The 18,367-nt window shown below is 37.8% G+C and overlaps 2 protein-coding genes across 2 annotated transcripts; one reads left to right on the top strand and one right to left on the bottom strand.

The window, feature by feature from the left end:
• Nucleotides 1–1,263: 1,263 nt before the first annotated feature.
• Nucleotides 1,264–8,088, bottom strand: LOC137284197 (endonuclease III-like protein 1). The gene is made up of 4 exons (XM_067815922.1): nt 7,505–8,088; nt 6,543–6,713; nt 2,303–2,568; nt 1,264–1,836 (listed from the first exon to the last, which is right to left on the bottom strand). Exons 1-4 carry the CDS (start codon nt 7,952–7,954, stop codon nt 1,494–1,496), a joined length of 1,230 nt encoding a protein of 409 aa, XP_067672023.1. The 5' UTR covers nt 7,955–8,088; the 3' UTR covers nt 1,264–1,493.
• Nucleotides 8,089–8,262: 174 nt separating this feature from the next.
• Nucleotides 8,263–18,366, top strand: LOC137285198 (phosphoribosyl pyrophosphate synthase-associated protein 1-like). The gene is made up of 9 exons (XM_067817452.1): nt 8,263–8,429; nt 10,075–10,127; nt 10,869–10,935; nt 11,055–11,227; nt 11,439–11,554; nt 12,636–12,852; nt 13,035–13,105; nt 14,694–14,840; nt 15,869–18,366. Exons 1-9 carry the CDS (start codon nt 8,344–8,346, stop codon nt 16,025–16,027), a joined length of 1,089 nt encoding a protein of 362 aa, XP_067673553.1. The 5' UTR covers nt 8,263–8,343; the 3' UTR covers nt 16,028–18,366.
• Nucleotide 18,367: the final 1 nt, after the last annotated feature.

Genomic DNA, 18,367 nt, shown 5'->3' with positions numbered 1-18,367 from the left:
TAATTTAGATATTTGCAAAAGTATGACTTTTGTGCATTCAGCGCTTCCTTGAAATCTAACATGATGAAATCCTGGGGCAACGTTATTATTCATATATATTGTGAATTGAGTTGATTGTATTGATAAGGAATGATAGATACAACTCTTTGTCACAACAACTGCATTTTGCACTCATTGACCTTTGACCTTAGTTATTGACCTAAATAGAGGAACCTTTTTGAGCTTAGCAAACAACAGATTCGTATTGAGCATGAAAAACTACCCTGCAATATGTTTTCTTGCTTTTACTAAAAAAAATGCCTCATGCATCCTTAAAATGCACATTTCTCAGAAATTTGACTAGACAATAAGTTGATATCTGTAACACTGACCTGTGAAGCTATGGGAGAACTGGTCCACTGTAACATCAGCTTGTAGAAAGGTTCCATGTCCAATCAGGTCTGTGACCAGACACTGTGTGTCACTATACTCTCACCATGCTGGATGTCCCTCACTGTATCACTGGTTGGTTTTGTATAGATTTGACCATTCAGGCCACCAAAAACTGAGTAATGAGGACTATGGTGTTGGCTGCACTTATGTCATCTTATCTATGTCTTTCCATGGAAATCATACACAGAATTCTCATTGGGAGAAAATCAACACATAGTCCAACAACATTGTGTAGACGTCACAAGGGCCTGTGAAAATACTTGAAACTGTCTGTGGTTCAACACAACTGCATGCAGGGATCAAACTCTAACTTTGAGACAAGTATAAGTGTGACAGGTAACTGTTTGGTTGTATATCTAACAGTGTTGGGAATTGGTTGAAATCTCACAATTGATGAATGAGTTATTACCAGCAAAATTGGTTATCATCATTTTCACATTTTCCTGTCCAGCTTGTTATTGCTGATATGTATGAAGTGATGCACCTTGCTACTTTAAAGTGATGACTAATATCATGAACTGAAGCTTCCAGGATTCTTCAAGAAATACTGAGTCATCACTTTTCAGTTAGTGAAGTGAGTTTTATTAGAATTATCACACTTTCAGGTCTTGACAAATTTGAAGATATGTTCCATCATCAAGTGTTTCAAAGACTAAACCAGTAGTTCCAAGACTGTTTGTATTCCACTGTGAGAAAGTGCGACCAATTGCTTGGTCATTTGGTAACTGCGACCACTCTTTGATATTTCAATTAATCACAACACCACTAATATTAAGGCATTTCACAAAACTCAGATTATTTGTTACTCTTGTAAACAAACTGAAACTTATGTTTTGTTATAATTCTTTACTTTTATTGTAATACACTGATACTTTGATGAACTGTGAATGTTGTATGGCTGATAGGCTCACTAGAAGACATAAACTGAGTCACTAACACTGCAGTGTTGTCTACGCTGGCCACATGCAAGTGCACATGGGCACATGGACTATGAATATATGATATGAAATATAAGAATCTTTGGTTAAGACTTAACTCCACTACATAACTCTCATGTAGCACTAAACATCATCTGGCTCCTTCTTTATCTTAACAACTTGGCATCCTTGTGACGACCTTGACCTTACTCTTTCTTCAATGGATGACAGATGTTCATCTTCGACACAAGATGAGTCAACTTCACACTTAATGTCTTTCAAATCTACATCTTCCCCAGGTGAGACAGCACTCTCCTCTTTGAGGGACTCATGTTCAACCTTCACCTTGCCTTTTTGTTTGACAGTTGACCTTGCAGCTAAAGGACATATGTTTTGGTTGAGACACTGATGACACTTGGGTCCAACAGGCAGACATGTCTGCTGGCCAAACCCCACCAGTAGATGGTTGATCTCATGCCAGTATTCCCTGGAAAGAAGACAAATCAGTCATATAAAAAAAACAAACCAACAGCTTCATTTTGAATTAGAATGTTGAAATACAGAGTGTTCCGAAACCAAAGGTCAAACAAACATCATAAGTAGAGCCCCAGTAAAGTTGTGCATAGTCAACTGCACACATAAAAAAGTTAAATACTTTTACAACACACATGGCCATGTGTATATAGTATACAGATTTCAATGATGGTCATGGAGAAAACTGGATTGGAACATCTTTAACCTACCTATGTCATCAATATGGGGGAGCTGCATGCAAAGTGTCTATCAGTATTGACAAGACATATGACCCAGGCTTTCTGTGATGGAGCTGACATGTTAAATATAGTTGCAATAGCAATGCATAATGTTATTGACCAATGGACAAACAGAAAATACACTGAGATGGAATCTTCTATAAATCTGCTTGCACTGATGGGGGATAACTCTGACGCTACCTGGGCAACCACTCCTCCAATGCTACCCGAGTCTGTTCGGGTTGTTTAGTGGGTTTCTTGAACCAGTGAAGACGGTTGCTGATGCGATGAACGTGTGTATCCACCCCGATGCCTGACATGACATTCCATGCACACTTCATGACCAGATGAGCCATCTTGGGACCAACCCCTGGCAGTTTACATAAGTCCTCCACTGATCCTGGGATATCCTTTGCATATTCTGTCTTCAGGATTTCCGATGTCCTCTTGATGTACTCAACCTTTCTCTGAATAAATCAACAAACATTTCATACCACCCATAATCAGAGACCATCATGTCTCGACAGGATTAAAGATTAAAAAATTAATTTTGAGATGACCCTGGTCTCAAAATGCTTCACAGTACAATAATTCATGAGGCCACTCTTTGGTGTAAGCTATCCACCTGCAATCATCCATTTGTGACCAGATCTATAGGTTGAGGATCAAAATCAGCTTTCAGTTGACTTGCAGAAACAACAATAATGAACTGGTAGATGTCATAAGTGGTGACTGATAGGCCAACCATCCATGAATATTTACAGTGCGTTTTATTCACTTTTAATCAATTGTGATGGTAGTGCAGTCATCGGCAAAGCAGACAGGTGAGTTAAGATGAAGTGTCTGGCCTTCTCATGATTTATTGTACTGTGAAGCATTTCAAAATGGGAGTCATTTAAAAAATATTTTTTCAAAATCTTTAATCCTTAAAAGTGACTGACTTCAAGCTTAAGTCATATCAGCAACATTCCGGCCATATCTTGACTAAACCAAGTTATAGTATTGTGATAATCAAAAGTAATTTAAAAACGTTTTCAATCATCTCATAGACATGAGGGCCTGTGGTTTTAACACTGTATTAATAATACAAAACTGTCTGATTGGCACTTTAGAAGTCAGTGAGCCAATGGCAAAGCATACGACTCTATGGATAACAACTTCTTGTCTATTGCATAATCCTTTTGATGAATCAAAGGACAAAACTGAACTCTATATAATAAACAAGAATTTGTGATCATTAAGTTGTATGTTCTTCATGTAAAACTGATATCAGCCAATACTGTCAAAACACTGAAGCCTCTACTGATATCTTCCTAGAAACAGGCAAACCAGTTTTCAACATTCGGTCCATCGATCCTTGTTTGTAGGCACAGTGACATACTTACTGAGGAAGATAACAAGAAGTCTTTGAAACAAGACTATCTGAAATTCAGACTCATTATAATCAGGATCATATTTTTCTAAACTGTAAAACAAAAAGGTACACTGACTTCTGGCAACAATCTATCAAGACTGTCAATACATAATCATTTCTGTGCCTCCTAATCTTATCAGTTGACTTCTACGATAAACAATGTTACTAGGTACCAATGGTAATCTACAATGTGGATGGGAGACTCAATAGGTAGTAGTTTCAATACATCAATCGGGTGGTCAGGCTCGATTGGTACATCCAGTCTTATTTTAACTGTACAGACTGATACTCATATTGTCGATCACTGGGCTGTCTACTTCAGACTCTGTTACTTGCAGTCTACTTCCAGATTTCTGGAATATTCCTGAGTAGTAGTAACAACAAACAAACCAAACTAACACATTAATGATCTACATAACTACATTGTGCTGATGTCAATTTTTCATGAGTTCACGAGTTCACCAGTTCATGAGTGAGTGAGTGAGTGAGTTTAGTTTTATGACGCACTCAGCAATATTCCAGCTATATGGCCAACATGAGCATCGATCTGCACAACTGGGAACCGATGACATATGTCATCCAAGTCAGCGAGTCTGAGCACCAGATGGTTGCCTTTTATGGCAAGCATGGGTTGGTGAAGGCCTATTCTACCCCAGTCCTTCACAAGTCCAATTTTTCATGATAATTTTCGACAAAGTATAACGATGCCAGATAACCACTCAAATACACAAATACACAGACTGATCGACAATTTCACACTTTTGCCACATGAACCTGCAGTGCATACTGCAAGTCTATCAAAAGGTCCTTGCAAAGCCTAACAGATGATCTGTAAATAACAGTAACTAACACTGAAATAAATCTGATGCTCTGCATACAGAGCGTTTTCAGGCTCGTCATTGGTTTGCTGCTTAAACGCATCACTCTGCAATAGTCCATCTGTATGATGAAGGCCTGTCAATATGGGACCATGACCTGACAAATCATAGCTGATGTTTTGAGCACTAGTAGATGTTGGGATGCAATGACAAACAAACAACCTGTTTCACAAAGTTCTTGTAGCTCTACAATCATCTTAAGTCTATGTTACATTATAACACTATTAACAGGTATGATTGCTACAAGAAGAGATACAAGATCTTAGGCTTACACCTACAGGAAAGAGATCATTCCGTTCCCTCATATTTTTTCTTCCTCAAATTAACAGAAGTAACATCAAAGGTCACATGCAACAAAAAAATCAAACATAACTAAAACACAATTTTCATTTATTCATGACATATAATATACATTGCTGCTTATCAAAAAACAAAATTATAAGCAAACAATCACGATTCAAAAGTGCAATATTTTGTACATGGGCTTACTTCCCTCGAAACGAAGCCCTCAGGAGACCGAACCCAGTCATAGCGGGTGTGTGTGCACTCAAGTGTAACGACGATTTCCAGTTGGCTGATTCATTTGCTGATATGCTGCGGGCTCATTATATGTACAGACAGATGATCTGTTTGATGGGCATTTTAGAAGTATGGTGAGTCACAAGAAAGCAGGATTCTTTATGGATAATAACTTGTTTTAGTGTTCTTCATGGATAATAACTTCTTTTATTCTACTTGATGCATCGTTTCAGTATGGATTCATATACCATTGTCAAACAAATTCATATACACTAGAAAAAAGTTGTTATCCATAGGGAATGTACATCGAGCTGTTGGAATTTGAAATACATGTTCTCTGAATTTGCGTTTAATCCAATAAAAGAACATCTCAGTAGAGATGGTGTACTACTGCGTGGCTGGAAACGGTCATTTGTCCAAGTACAAAGCAGGACTTGAAACTGACAAGAGTTTGTACCAGTTTCCGTCAGATCCTGTCATCCGAGAAAAATGGATGTACGCCTAGTTTGTCTGCAACCCACTGACATAAAAACATGTCATGTGTACAAGTATCAGACATAAAAACATGTCATGTGTACAAGTATCAGACAGAAAAACATGTCATGTGTACTAGTATCAGACATAAAAACATGTCATGTGTACAAGTAACAGACATAAAAACATGTCATGTGTACAAGTATCAGACAGAAAAACATGTCATGTGTACTAGTATCAGACATAAAAACATGTCATGTGTACAAGTAACAGACATAAAAACATGTCATGTGTACAAGTATCACACCTGTCTAATTACATAATGTGGCAGAGACAGGACTTGGTGCACGAGTCATAAATCAGTTTATTTTGTTTATGGCGTAGAGCCTGATAGGTGTTAAGTTCATATTGCATGTGGTCAATGTTGGAGCTGTGTACTGCAAATTTTTATAGACAGGCAGACATATAGGTGTCTATAAACCAGACATTGAGCTTTCTCTGTGACAAAGGCTGCTTACAACAATCAACAAGTTTTTTGTATGTAACGAGTTGATTATTTACATATTTGTGTACACAACCAAGATTAGACTACTGCTCACGACTCCATACTCCAGGCATGCATACTGTTTCAAGCTCAGCGAACCTATTCACTGTGTAAGCATTATGGGTGCAGCACAGCTGTTGAGACCACTTTTCAACCCAGCCCTGGGGGAAATTTAGTGAATTGTTTTAACTCTGATTTCGCAGACTTTTCTCTCATTGCGTTTTTTTTCAATTTACTAGGTTGAATCGGCAGTTTTGAAGATTTGTTTTGATATGTGCATACCAAAAGGTGTCAGATTCTGCAAGTTGTGTTTTATGTTGCATGTGACCTTTAAGTAAATCAACTCCATATACTGTCCTTAATTTGGGGCTTTTAGTTATCTTAGTGAGTCCTTTAGAAATTGTTGTACTAGGATTTGTTAATAATTCTAGTATGTATCAATTAATACACATTACTTGGGATGGGGGAATGGGAGGAACTCTTATCTAACTACAAGAGTTTTGTGAAACAGAGCCCAGGTCACCAAGACAACTATCTGAGTGGCCTTTGATGATAAACATCACTTTGGATGTAGTACTAACAAAAAAAAGCACAGCTATTAGCAGAAATTACCCTCCAGAAGCCTACTGGGTAGATAAGCTGTCCTAGTTTATCATCTGATGTTCCCAAAATGTTGTCAATGTTGCATCCATGTTGACGCAGTCTTGCCATCGCTGCTGATGTTACTTGGTCCTTAGTTTGACTTGACAACATCAGTGATAACAGTACTTGGTAACGAAATACCTACAACACATGAGATATGTTAAGGGTGTCATTGCAAATTAGCTGAACCGTCACATAACTAATCTAAAAGTACTAGTGTTGGGAAATGGTTGAAATGTTGCAATTGATGATTGCTTCGCTACCACTGAACAATCATCGAAAAAAATTGGCTAGCATCATTTTTCAGATTTTCCTATTCAGGATGCTATTGCAGATATCTAATAACATGATGCAATGTGCTACTTTAAAATGACGACTAATATGTCATGAACATAAACGTCCTTGAGTCTTCAAGAAATTTCAGTCATGTTTGTGAAAAAAGTTTTCTAAGAAATAAACACGCATTCAGGTCAGGACAACATCAAGGATATGTTTCATCATCAAGTGTTTCAAAGACTAAAACAGTAGTTCCCAAGTCATGTTTGTGCAATCATGAGAAAATGTGATTGATTGGTCATTTGGTCACTGCGACCAATCTTCGATTTTTTCCAATTAATTGGAACGCCACTAACAAGCACCTCCAAAGTTATGGAGTCTTCTGATTATCTTGGCCTGGACACAAGAAAGGTCACAAAGGTGTTACTGGATCAAATCCTGCCTAAAGCGAGCAACCAAGTGACAATGACTTAGACATCTGATGTCAGCAAAATATCAGTTAATCTTCATCTCTTCTCTTTGAAATATATTCGTTTTAATATTTTATCCTCGTCACTAACTAGTATTAGTGTATCATTTTTTCATTATTACCTATTCACCATGCATGTACTTTTGAAAAAATAATGCATGACATATATATAAGCATGGTGTGTCACCTCTGGGGCAGCACGAGTGTCACTAATGACGTCACAGCCCATCGTATCCACGGGTGCATCCCTCTTGCTCCTCATCTGGTAGATGTTACTCAGCTGATTCCTCCAGTTGGGAGGCTCCCATTTCTCTCGCTTCACTTGAACCTCTGTACATGTGTTGTTACATTTTGTCTCGTGCTTAACTGCTTCCTGTTTCACACCTGCGTTCTTGTGGCTATCATACTCAATCTTTACGTGTTTTCTCTTAGCTGCAAATGCTTTCAGTCCTTTGACTTTTTGGAGTCCAATATTTGTAGATTTGTTCCCATCTATTTCAGCTTTTATTTCGGAGTTAGTCACCTGGTTAGTGATCTTGCTCCTGCCTCGTGTAAAATATGACGATTTCGACATGATATGACATAAGCGTGGGGGAAGACACCCGCCAAATAATGCAAATTTGAGAAATACTGTCATAAGACAGATGCGCTATCTCATTTTGTATGCATGTTTACTGTTTAATGGAAGCACATGACTTTTCCCGCGACGCACAAACTCTGTCACACAAGTGTTCAACTTAGACGACCGTTGTTTGTATCCTAAACGTCGATGCGCAGAGTTTACTGTTACCTTAGTTTGTTTCCATATGTTTCGATTACTTATCCACTGGGCTGTATTTTGTAACATATTATTTTATACGAAAACATATTTAGTTTAAATCGAACATTATTACACAATAAAATACGACCTGTAACATCAATGAGCATCAAGACACCCATAGACTGGGGATCAAGGTCAAGGACACTTTGTGTTGTGTACATGAGAAAAGCGAACACAGCGTTGGTTTGACTTTCTTGGAGTTAGAGATGAGTACTGTATCAACGGGAACAAAATGCCCTATGATTGTTTTGGCTGGCAACTCTCACACGGAGCTAGCAAACTCCATTGCAAAGTAAGAATGACAAGTCTTGTAGACTTCTATTTTCATGATATCTGCAAAGCACGCACAACACAAGTCAGCGTGTTCTGAAAACGCGAGCAAGGGATAGGATTGTAGAAGCGCTTCTTGCACCTCAAGGCTTGTTTAGCCTTAGGCAAACATGGATGACATGGTTGTACGTTTGGTGGAATAAATATATGCATTTAATATCAATAATGTTTCATAAAACTGTTGATGTTTGTTTCTGTTCTAATCAAACCACAGTTTTCTGTTGTTGCGTGAATTTACAGACATACTTACTGAATACAGATTGGAACGACATAGTAACCCAAAAATCCGATGCACCAGAGTGATATTAACACTATTCATCGTTCAGTGTCCAAAGAAGTAGATATCCAAGTCATGTTTTCTCTTATTAGGTGATTACGTTTCATAAAAGTGATATCATTCATACAATATATATAGATATATATACTACAGCCAAAAAGAATGAATAACACCCTAAGCTTTATAGTCATGTATAAGCTTGTAAAATGACTTGAGGCCATTTATACCCTACTGGCTAGCAACCTGTTATGGTCTTAGTTTAGCACAAATTACTCCACCGTTCGTTAATTATTGAATCTGAATTAATTATGATGCTTAATTAGCTTAGTATTATTATTCACCGATGTGTGCAGCTCATTCCCTGCAGGACCCATGAAGTTCTGGGGTTGAAAAGGTCTTCAGCAACCCTTACTTGCCACGAAAGACAACTATCCTTGTCGTAAGAGGTGACTAACAGATTGGGTGGTCAGGCTTGCTGACGAGCTTGACACATGTCACCATTTCCTAATTGCACAGATTGATGGTCTTGCTGTTGATCACTGGATTGTCTGGCCCAGACTGTATTATTTACTGATCACAGCCATATAGCTGGAATTCATTGCTGCCGATCATGTCATTATAAAACGCTGTGGAAGGGAATCATGACAGTATAAATAGATGCTTTCTCAGAAATAATTGTAACAGTTATCGCTATTCCAAATTTCTTATTCATGAAACAATTTATATTTATGTCATACAGTGACCTCATATATTTGATTGTGTGACTATTTCAGTGTTTCTTTTCAGTAAATTATAGGGAATGAAAAAACTGATGACTTGTGAACTTTAAGTTTGCTAGTATTATAAAGGTTGTGGGGCATACCCCGGACCAAGTTAAAAATTTTGTATAGAGTTAAATTCATAACTTGATCTTTCATTTTCTCTTATGTTACTTGCTATGAAGAAGTTTCTTTTGCTGTCATGTATTTTTGTCAAATACCTGTGTGAAAAATACTGGAAATGTAATTGACAATAACTGCTCACATGTGATACTGATGTATTGTATGCAGCTATAACTGTTTGCTAGCCAGTAACCTAAATGCAACTTTTTGTGTGCATAATTGTCACTTTGAATGACATGTTGGAACATGCAGTGAAGCAGCTGATTCAGTATTCATTGAGTTTGAGTGAAATGAAACATTGTCAAAAACAGTGAAAAACATGGTACTCAAACACACCAGCACTACGTTTGATTCAAATGACCAAACACAACAGCCTGGTGCACATGGATATCAGCACTTCCTACAGATATATGTTACCTTTAATATTAGACAATACTTTTCTGTTTCAGACGTCTGGGCACTAGGTTGGGTGATGCTTCTGTCTACCACAAGACTAACAGAGGTATGTGTTGTGTAGTATGATCATACATAAACATTTATGTTTTCATTTTATATTTATTGACATTGTATAATCTGGAGCACAGAGTTTGCGACTCTTGGAATAAAATTACTTTCATCGAGTTAATATGGCAATTGTATATCATAGGTTAGTGTTACTTGTTAGTGTACTGCAAGTATTTATACAATTTTACTTGTTGGAAGGTATCTTTTTAAGCTCTGTTTTATTTCTCTTTTAGTCTTGATGTGAAGTTTCAGGTATGGTAGTTAACAAGTACCCTGGTTTTGTCATAATAGATGATACGTGTGAAGGTTTTGGTTTGAATATTGGCCATCAGTAACTCATGCTTGTCTTAAGAGGCAACTAACAAGATCGGATGGTCAGGCTTTGCTTACTTGCTTGACACTTCACTGGTCCGTTATGATGCAGATCGACTTTTTGCTGTTGATCACTTGATTGTCTGGTCTAGACAAGATTATTTACAGACTACTGTCATGTAGTTGGAATATTGACGAGTGCATCATAAAACTAAACTTACTCATTCACAAGGGATGATGAGATAGAGATATCACAATGTATCACTCGATCCATGTCATATTCTATCAGATGTATGGATTTCCCTGCAACCTATACTTAGATATACAGGTCAGCGATAAGGCTTGAATACTGCTATAAGGAACCCCTTTCTCTCTTTTCTTTATTGTTGTGAAATGACTATACCTGGACTCTGGTGTTCTGCTTCAGAGACAACTGTGGAGATCAAGGAGTCTGTGCGAGGGAAGGATGTGTACATCATACAGACTGGCACAAAGTAAGTGACCCTAGTCTTCTGATGCCTCTCTGAACAGATTAGTTCTATGATTCTGGGTATATTCAGAGATAAACTTATTATAAACTCTCAAGGTAACCGTTCCATCACTCCGATTGCAGGGATGTCAACAATGACATCATGGAGCTACTCATCCTCGCGTACGCCTGCAAGACCAGCTCAGCTCGCAACATCATTGGTGTTATTCCGTATCTACCCTACTCAAAGCAGAGTAAGATGAGGAAGAGAGGCTCCATTGTCTGCAAGCTGTTAGCCACCATGTTGGGCAGATCAGGTGATCATCAGTATGCTTGTTTATATCATCACTATTCATTGTGTTATGGACACATCTTGTGTTACAGACACATCTTGTGTTACATACACATCTTGTGGGTTATGCCTAACTCATATCTTCACTGTTCTGTGTGGTGGAGATATGTCCTGTATATCAGGTCTGACACACACATGACATTGTTGTGTATATCAGTATATATCCTATATATCAGGTCTGACACACATCATCACTATGGACCTCCACCAGAAAGAGATTCAGGCCTTTTTTGACGTGCCTGTTGACAACCTCAGAGCCTCTCCATTCCTCGTTGACTACGTAAAGGAGTTCGTAAGTAAAGAAACCTATTGCTCTTGCTTCTGATTATTCAAGGTGAAAAGAGGTTATCATAGTGATTGGTTACAGCTGATATGATAGCACAGGGCGTTTGGGTAGTCTAATGGCTAAAGCGATTGCTCGTCACACTCATAGATCAGTAGATCTTCTTGTAGAGTTCTTTTAAATGGTAATGCCAGGTTAATAGCGCTTTTGAAGTTGGCAACATATGGCCACTATCACTTTACCTATCAGGTACACAGTGCTCAGATTGATGAGATGAAAGGTTTTTCAGAGATGGCCAACAGTAGGATGTTGTCTGATATTTGTTAAGGAGTGTTGAGAACTACAATCTTACTTTAATGAGATATGACACACTAAGACCCTTTCAATTTAGAGGAATAGAGTGAGAAAGGAAATTAACACTGATGGTGTCAGCTAGGCTTGTAACGATGCATCAAGGTTTGCAATTTTTTAGTCTCCAATAGCAATTAATTCATAGTGAAAACAAAAAACTTTTGATGCATCGATACTGTCTGTGACTATCAATAGTTTAGAAATTAGCCATGGTAGGTATACAGTTTGGATTGAATCCAGCAACCTGTGTCTGTCATAAGAGCTAAACGTGTGAGGTGACTAAGGTGATTGGTGACAGAGATGATCATGTGTATTCACATGATTCCAGATCATATCTCACCAATGATCATCACTTGAATGTCTGACCCAGGCTTGTAGATGTTGTATCAGTGATGTTATTAAGGAACAAGTGAATATAGAAAGAAAGAAACAAAGTTGCCATCATGGTCAGTTTATGTGACTTTTCATAAAAATTGTGTATTGATGCTGAAATATTTATTTCTGTGATATCTTCTACATCAGACTGTTTTCATGTCCCACTTCAGGACATTTGGTTGGGTTTCTTGTCAAACATAGCACTGGTTCAGTTCATGGCAATTGTGCAGTCTGTTGTTTTCTTTGCTACCATTGCTAGTATACTGGTCACAAAATATTTTCTGATTAATTGCTGATACTGAATGAATGGACAGAGAGATCCTCCCAGACACCGGGTGAGCTGTTCTTCTTCCTGGGTTGACAGATTCCTGACTACAGGAATGCTGTGATAGTTGCCCGGAACCCCAACTCAGTGAAGCGAGCGTCCTCATACGCAGAGCGGTTACGACTTAGTATTGCTGTCATCCATGGGGAGGAGAAGATTGAGGAGTTGGGATGTGATGGGAGGAACTCTCCCCCTCCCCTGCCAGAGGACGAACAGCTTCCAAGAAACCATGAGTTCGGAATAGAGACTCTGCCAAGTAAGACGTTGCAGTACAACTATCTTTCTACATCAAATATAATCAGAATATAAAGTTTGAATGTGTGCACTCGGCTGAGATTTGGTTAGGTGTCTGACAACAACATTGAAAAATAAATACTCTCTCATAATGATTTTGTTGTGTTGCATATTTCTGGATGTCAACTTTTGCCTATGTTCCAGCAATACTAGCGAAAGAGAAGCCGCCTCTGAACGTGGTGGGAGACGTTGGCGGCAGGATAGCCATCATTGTGGTGAGAATTTGGGGGAGTTTTTGGAGGGGAAGGGGCCAGTGATTGGTCCAATGGTTAATTCATAATCTTAACAGGGTGTCCTATTTATTTCCACATAAAAACCTTCTACCTTGTTTAAGAATCTCTATCTCTGTTTGGTTCACGTGACCTCAGACAAATTATTATGTATGCTCAGTGCACTGCATGCCTAGAATGGGTATAAATCTTAGTGAGCGAGAATGAATCATTCACTCCCCTGCCCCATGGGAAAACATGAATCATTCACTCCCCGCCCCATGGGAAAACATGAATCATTCACTCCCCGCCCCATGGGAAAACATGAATCATTCACTCCCCGCCCCATGGGAAAACATGAATCATGAATCATTCATTCCCCGCCCCATGGGAAAACATGCATCTACAGTAGTGAACCGTGGACCAGTTTTGATTTGACCATCTTAGTAAAATATACGGTTGAATTTCAGTTTGAATTAATGTTATATTTACATAATGAGAGATTTAAATGTGTGGTATGATAAATTAGAGTAGCATTATGAGTAGGAGACGAGAGGATTCTACTGTTAGGTTTTATCCTCCGTGTTCACACTTAATTACAAAGCCCTGTATACCTTTCATGACATTGATACAACTTATATTATCTTACTTCAAACAAAAATGTCGTTTTCTGATTGGCTAAGTGCTCTTCAGTGTACCTCATTTACAAACAAGGTACGTTGTTATGTAGCCAATGGCAACTTTTTCGGCACTTATTGATAGTACTTCTAAAACTCAATTAACATTGAATCATGCATGGTTCACTGAAATCACCGATGTCTTGCAAATGCAAATCGATGGGAGGAAGATAACTCTAACTTTGTTTTTCTTGTGTGTTCTGCCAAATCTAGTGATGATTATGAAAAAAATTGCCTTGCATTCCAATTAATTAATTTTGACAAAACCTTCACATATGGTCCCTGTGAATATTAAGAAGGGCAGTTACACACAGCGTTTTTAACTAAGACAATATCTGCAGGAAAAGCAACAATATGCAAGATTCGAATTGTTTGATTCACATAGGTTGACTGAAGTGTACATCTGATGACCTATGCTTTAAAAAGTTCAAAATTAACATTGAGGGTGTTCGGTAAGATAAATATCTTGTTCACTGGTCCCTTGGGGCCCATGGGTTGATGTACATCACCCATGCACCCCTCATGATTAGTGAACAACTTAGTTTGTATCTGTTAAGAGTGATCTTGCTTTGGGGCACTGCAGTATTCACTGTTATATTTTATCTCATGCCCTCAAAGCGGATGTTTATGTTTATGGGAAGTTTGCTGTGTTTCATATTGTCTGATGTCTGAAACCAAACTAATTGGAGAACGTAAATTCATATGTGAAATGGCAAATGGTCTGAGACCATTCCATAAATCATAGCATTCACATTTATATTTTCAGTTGGAGGGCAAATTTTAAGATTGTTGTAGTTACTAGACAGCTGCCTACCATGATATATAGTGAGTGACTAACTTGCTTTAAAGGGGATGGTATTGCATGGAGGGGAGACAACTCAGCTGTGATCATACTGACATACTGTTATGGATTGCAGGATGACATGATAGATGACGTGTTGTTGTTTGTGAAGACAGCCGAGGCACTCAAGGAAAGAGGAGCATACAAGGTGTATGTCATGGCTACACATGGCCTCCTTTCATCAGATGCACCGAGACTCATTGAAGACTCTTGTATTGATGAGGTTAGTCATTCTATGTCTTAAGAAAGATTTTATATCATTTATTTGAGGCATGTCTAGAAAACACATTTTTGTACCCAGTTGTGCCGAGAGTGGTCTTTTTGTTCACAAAAGCTGATCAGTCAATTGCAGCAGTCAGTTGCTCAGAATGACAAAGTTTTTGCTTTTGAAAGCATGAAAAATATCATGGTTACAAGGAACACCTAAAACTGAAAATGTGCTCAAAAAAACTTTAGTCATGGTTAAATGGTGACACTTCTGATTTATGTTTAACAGTTACCCTAACTCTTGCAACAAAACTTGGACAGTGTTACATGATTTGAATGGGTATATAGAAACAAGTTTCATGCAGAACTTTAAAACCGTCACTATTTCTTCACTAAACTGGGATAGGTTTGATGGTGTGCTGGTGCTTTTGGGTAGTTTCTGAATTCCGAATAAGATATTTTTTGTGTTTTTATGGCAGTAAGTTTGGATTCAACTGAATTTGGTTAATGTTCTCCTCTCATGAGCAGAACTTAAAAACCTTTCAATACTCTCCTTCCACTGTGCCATACACACCAAAACATTTGACATCAACATAACAAGTAGCCATATGTATGAAGAGTATTTTGCCATTGTAGAGGTTAATGATGAACTTTTACTTCAATGGAAGTTGGATCAAATGTTTAGTTGAGGTTCAGTTTGTGAATATTAGAAATAATATGACAGTCAAACTAGATTTACCCTAATATATATTAAGTGTTAGTGTCCACAGTCTTAGTGGTAGTATTTCCTGATGTAATGTTATTCTTCAGTCAGTGCTATGTGCAGGTAGTTACTGATAATTCATTAGCCATGGATGGATGGACAGAACTTTTACTGATTTAGCTAGTTTGTATGAAATTATCATTAATGATGTGATTTGTATGTGTTTTGGCTGACTTGGTGTATAAAATATAATATAGATGAGAAAGACAACAATATTGTTCTTGACAGTCTAACCATGAGAATTGCCAGCCAGTTATAACTGAGTTTGTGTTTCTGCCTAGGTGGTTGTGACAAATACTGTACCTCACGAAGCCCAGAAGATGCAGTGTCACAAAATCAAGACAGTAGACGTCAGCGTCATGCTAGTCGAGGCCATCCGCCGGATTCACCACCGAGAGTCAATGTCCTACCTCTTCCGAAATATTGGTGTAGATGATTAACTGTGTGTGAATATGAAGAATGTCTTCATTTATGATCTTGTGTTGATTTCTGTGTATCCTACAGGAGTCAGTGTTGCTAAAATGGTCTCATGGTTGAGAAAGTTTCATGATGTCTTAGAGTTATGTCCGCTGTGTGTTCAAATTCAAATGGTTCCTTTTTACTTTGTGTTAATACCTAGATCAAAACTGTCCAAAAGGTTTCAAAGTTAGGAATGAAAAGAGGTCTTTCCCAATACATTGATATGAAAAAACAAATTAGTGCTGTACACTGCTGTGTTACCATGGTTACATTTTTATTGCAGTATGCTGTAATTTCTTTAGATTATTTTCAATAAAATTTCACTTTGTGGTAACAGGTGAAAGGGTATCACATATTTATGCTGTGGCTGTCTTCAAATTATCCTCAGAGCTTGCCCATTTTATCATTTACGAGCCAAACATCAGTTAGAAACGTGTTTTGAATTTATAATGTTTTTGTACCAATATATTTTGTATTGAATAACAGATTTATTTCCATTCCTATTTTATGTCGATGACATTTCACAATTGAAAGTTTGTAAGTTGTCTCTATTTTCTCAACATGACTGTCCTTCAGTTTTGACTTTGATATCCACACTTAAGTGAGCCTTATAATAAAGAAATATATTTTTATCTGACCTGACACTCAGATGCTTCTGCATAATGTATTTTGATAGGTGATACACCAGTGACAGTGTGTGCTGGTGGAATATAATTTCCATACATGTTTGTCAAGGGTGGTTTTGACATTTGAAGTGCACAGGTTACAGAGTTGTGTCCCTTTCTCCCACCAGAGACTTATGATTTTGTGTGCAAATCTCTCTGTAACATTTTTATTTTTGTAGTTTTTTTCAACACCATAGCTATTTTCCTAGCATCAGTAGAATGGTAAACAATAGGAGACTGGCATCTCTTAGGGTTTTCCGACATATTCAAGTTACATGCCACGACATAGCTTGAATTCTGGTCAAAGTGTCATTAAACCAATTCACACCCAGTATCTGTTAGTGACAATACTTCATCATGTCATATAGGTTGTATTTGCAGGGACATTTCCTTGATCCAATCTGATCAGATTTTTATATTGTTAAAGATTGTTAATTTGTTGAGTTGGTGCACGTCTGCTGGTAGCTTTCGCTGTATATATTCCACATCTATGGTTTTGTCAACCCTTTGGCATATAAGTGGCTTAATCAAGATTTTCTTATTAACAGTTGAGTATGCCTAAAAACAGATTCTTTGTTGAATGTTAAATATGTGATTTCTCTATGACACTGAATTCAAACATATTTGTCGGATAATGTGTGTGGAGAATTCATTATTGTCCTGTATATAACTAGGTGTGCACGCCTGCACCAGTTGTTGTCCATCTGTGACAGATCCTGACACACGAGGTTGTCTAATCTAGGAGACATGATACAACAATGTCTGCTTGCCATACTGCATTTATCTTGAACACGCACAACATTTCAGTTCAACTTCAAGTGGGCATTGGCAGAAACAAGATGTTTTCCCTCAAGAATTTTATGCAAAATCATTTTAGTCCGATTCAGATGATGATGGTACCAATGATATTGTCTGTAAATGAAATTAAGATAAGCACATATTGAAAAAATGTATGATGCATTCAAATGAAACAGGTTTTGGTACGTTTTTGATTGTTCCTAGGTTGAAATAGTTTAATGTTACATGTTGTGTATTTAATGAATGCGAGCTGTCCCCCACCTGTGACTAATTATGTAACTCTTTTTTTGACCAGTTCTGCTCAATATGTTCTTTTCATATCTTACAGCTGGAAGTAGTTGAAATGCTAGAATTGTCTGTGTCATTTATTCTTAATTAAATTTTCAAGCATGTATATTTGAAAACTTCCTGATGTATGGTTCAGATGAGTTGATGTTTCACAATTTGACGCTGAGTGTCATGTCGAAATTGGTCCGAAGATGCAGCTGGAATCTGGTTTGTTGGAGTTAGGGTTCAAGGTTTGTTAGCACTGTGTCTGAGCCCGTGGATCTCATCAAGGTCTGAGACCTGTATCGCCTCCTCCTTTCCACCTTGAATCAAACTGACACTCGATGATACGACAGGGATACTGTTCACCGAAAAGTTAAACCCATGTTTGTGTATATTTGCTCTATTATACATTTATTCCATCTGCAAACCGTCTGTATGTCATGCGTGTGTTCACCAAACACCCAGAAATCAGTCATAGTTTGTCAGTTAAGCGTTTTAGGTGAGATATTCTCAACTGTTGGGGCTGTTAGATACGACGTTGACTGGAACCAGCCCCAACCAATTCCTAATAAAGGTAGATAAATTTCC

The sequence above is a fragment of the Haliotis asinina genome, chromosome 5, assembly GCF_037392515.1.
Source record: "Haliotis asinina isolate JCU_RB_2024 chromosome 5, JCU_Hal_asi_v2, whole genome shotgun sequence".
NCBI classification, from domain to species: Eukaryota; Metazoa; Mollusca; class Gastropoda; order Lepetellida; family Haliotidae; genus Haliotis; species Haliotis asinina.
This window is presented reverse-complemented; position numbering and strand designations above follow the sequence as displayed.

Coding starts and splice junctions, on each gene's coding strand:
- LOC137284197 (XM_067815922.1), bottom strand. CDS start 7,954: ATGACAGTATTTCTCAAATTTGCATTATTTGGCGGGTGTCTTCCCCCA. Junction 2,569..6,542: donor ACCCAGTAGGCTTCTGGAGG/GTAATTTCTGCT, acceptor TGATTTATTCAG/AGAAAGGTTGAGTACATCAA. Junction 1,837..2,302: donor TTGGAGGAGTGGTTGCCCAG/GTAGCGTCAGAG, acceptor TCTTCTTTCCAG/GGAATACTGGCATGAGATCA.
- LOC137285198 (XM_067817452.1), top strand. CDS start 8,344: ATGAGTACTGTATCAACGGGAACAAAATGCCCTATGATTGTTTTGGCT. Junction 8,430..10,074: donor CTAGCAAACTCCATTGCAAA/GTAAGAATGACA, acceptor TTTCTGTTTCAG/ACGTCTGGGCACTAGGTTGG. Junction 14,841..15,868: donor AAGACTCTTGTATTGATGAG/GTTAGTCATTCT, acceptor GTTTCTGCCTAG/GTGGTTGTGACAAATACTGT.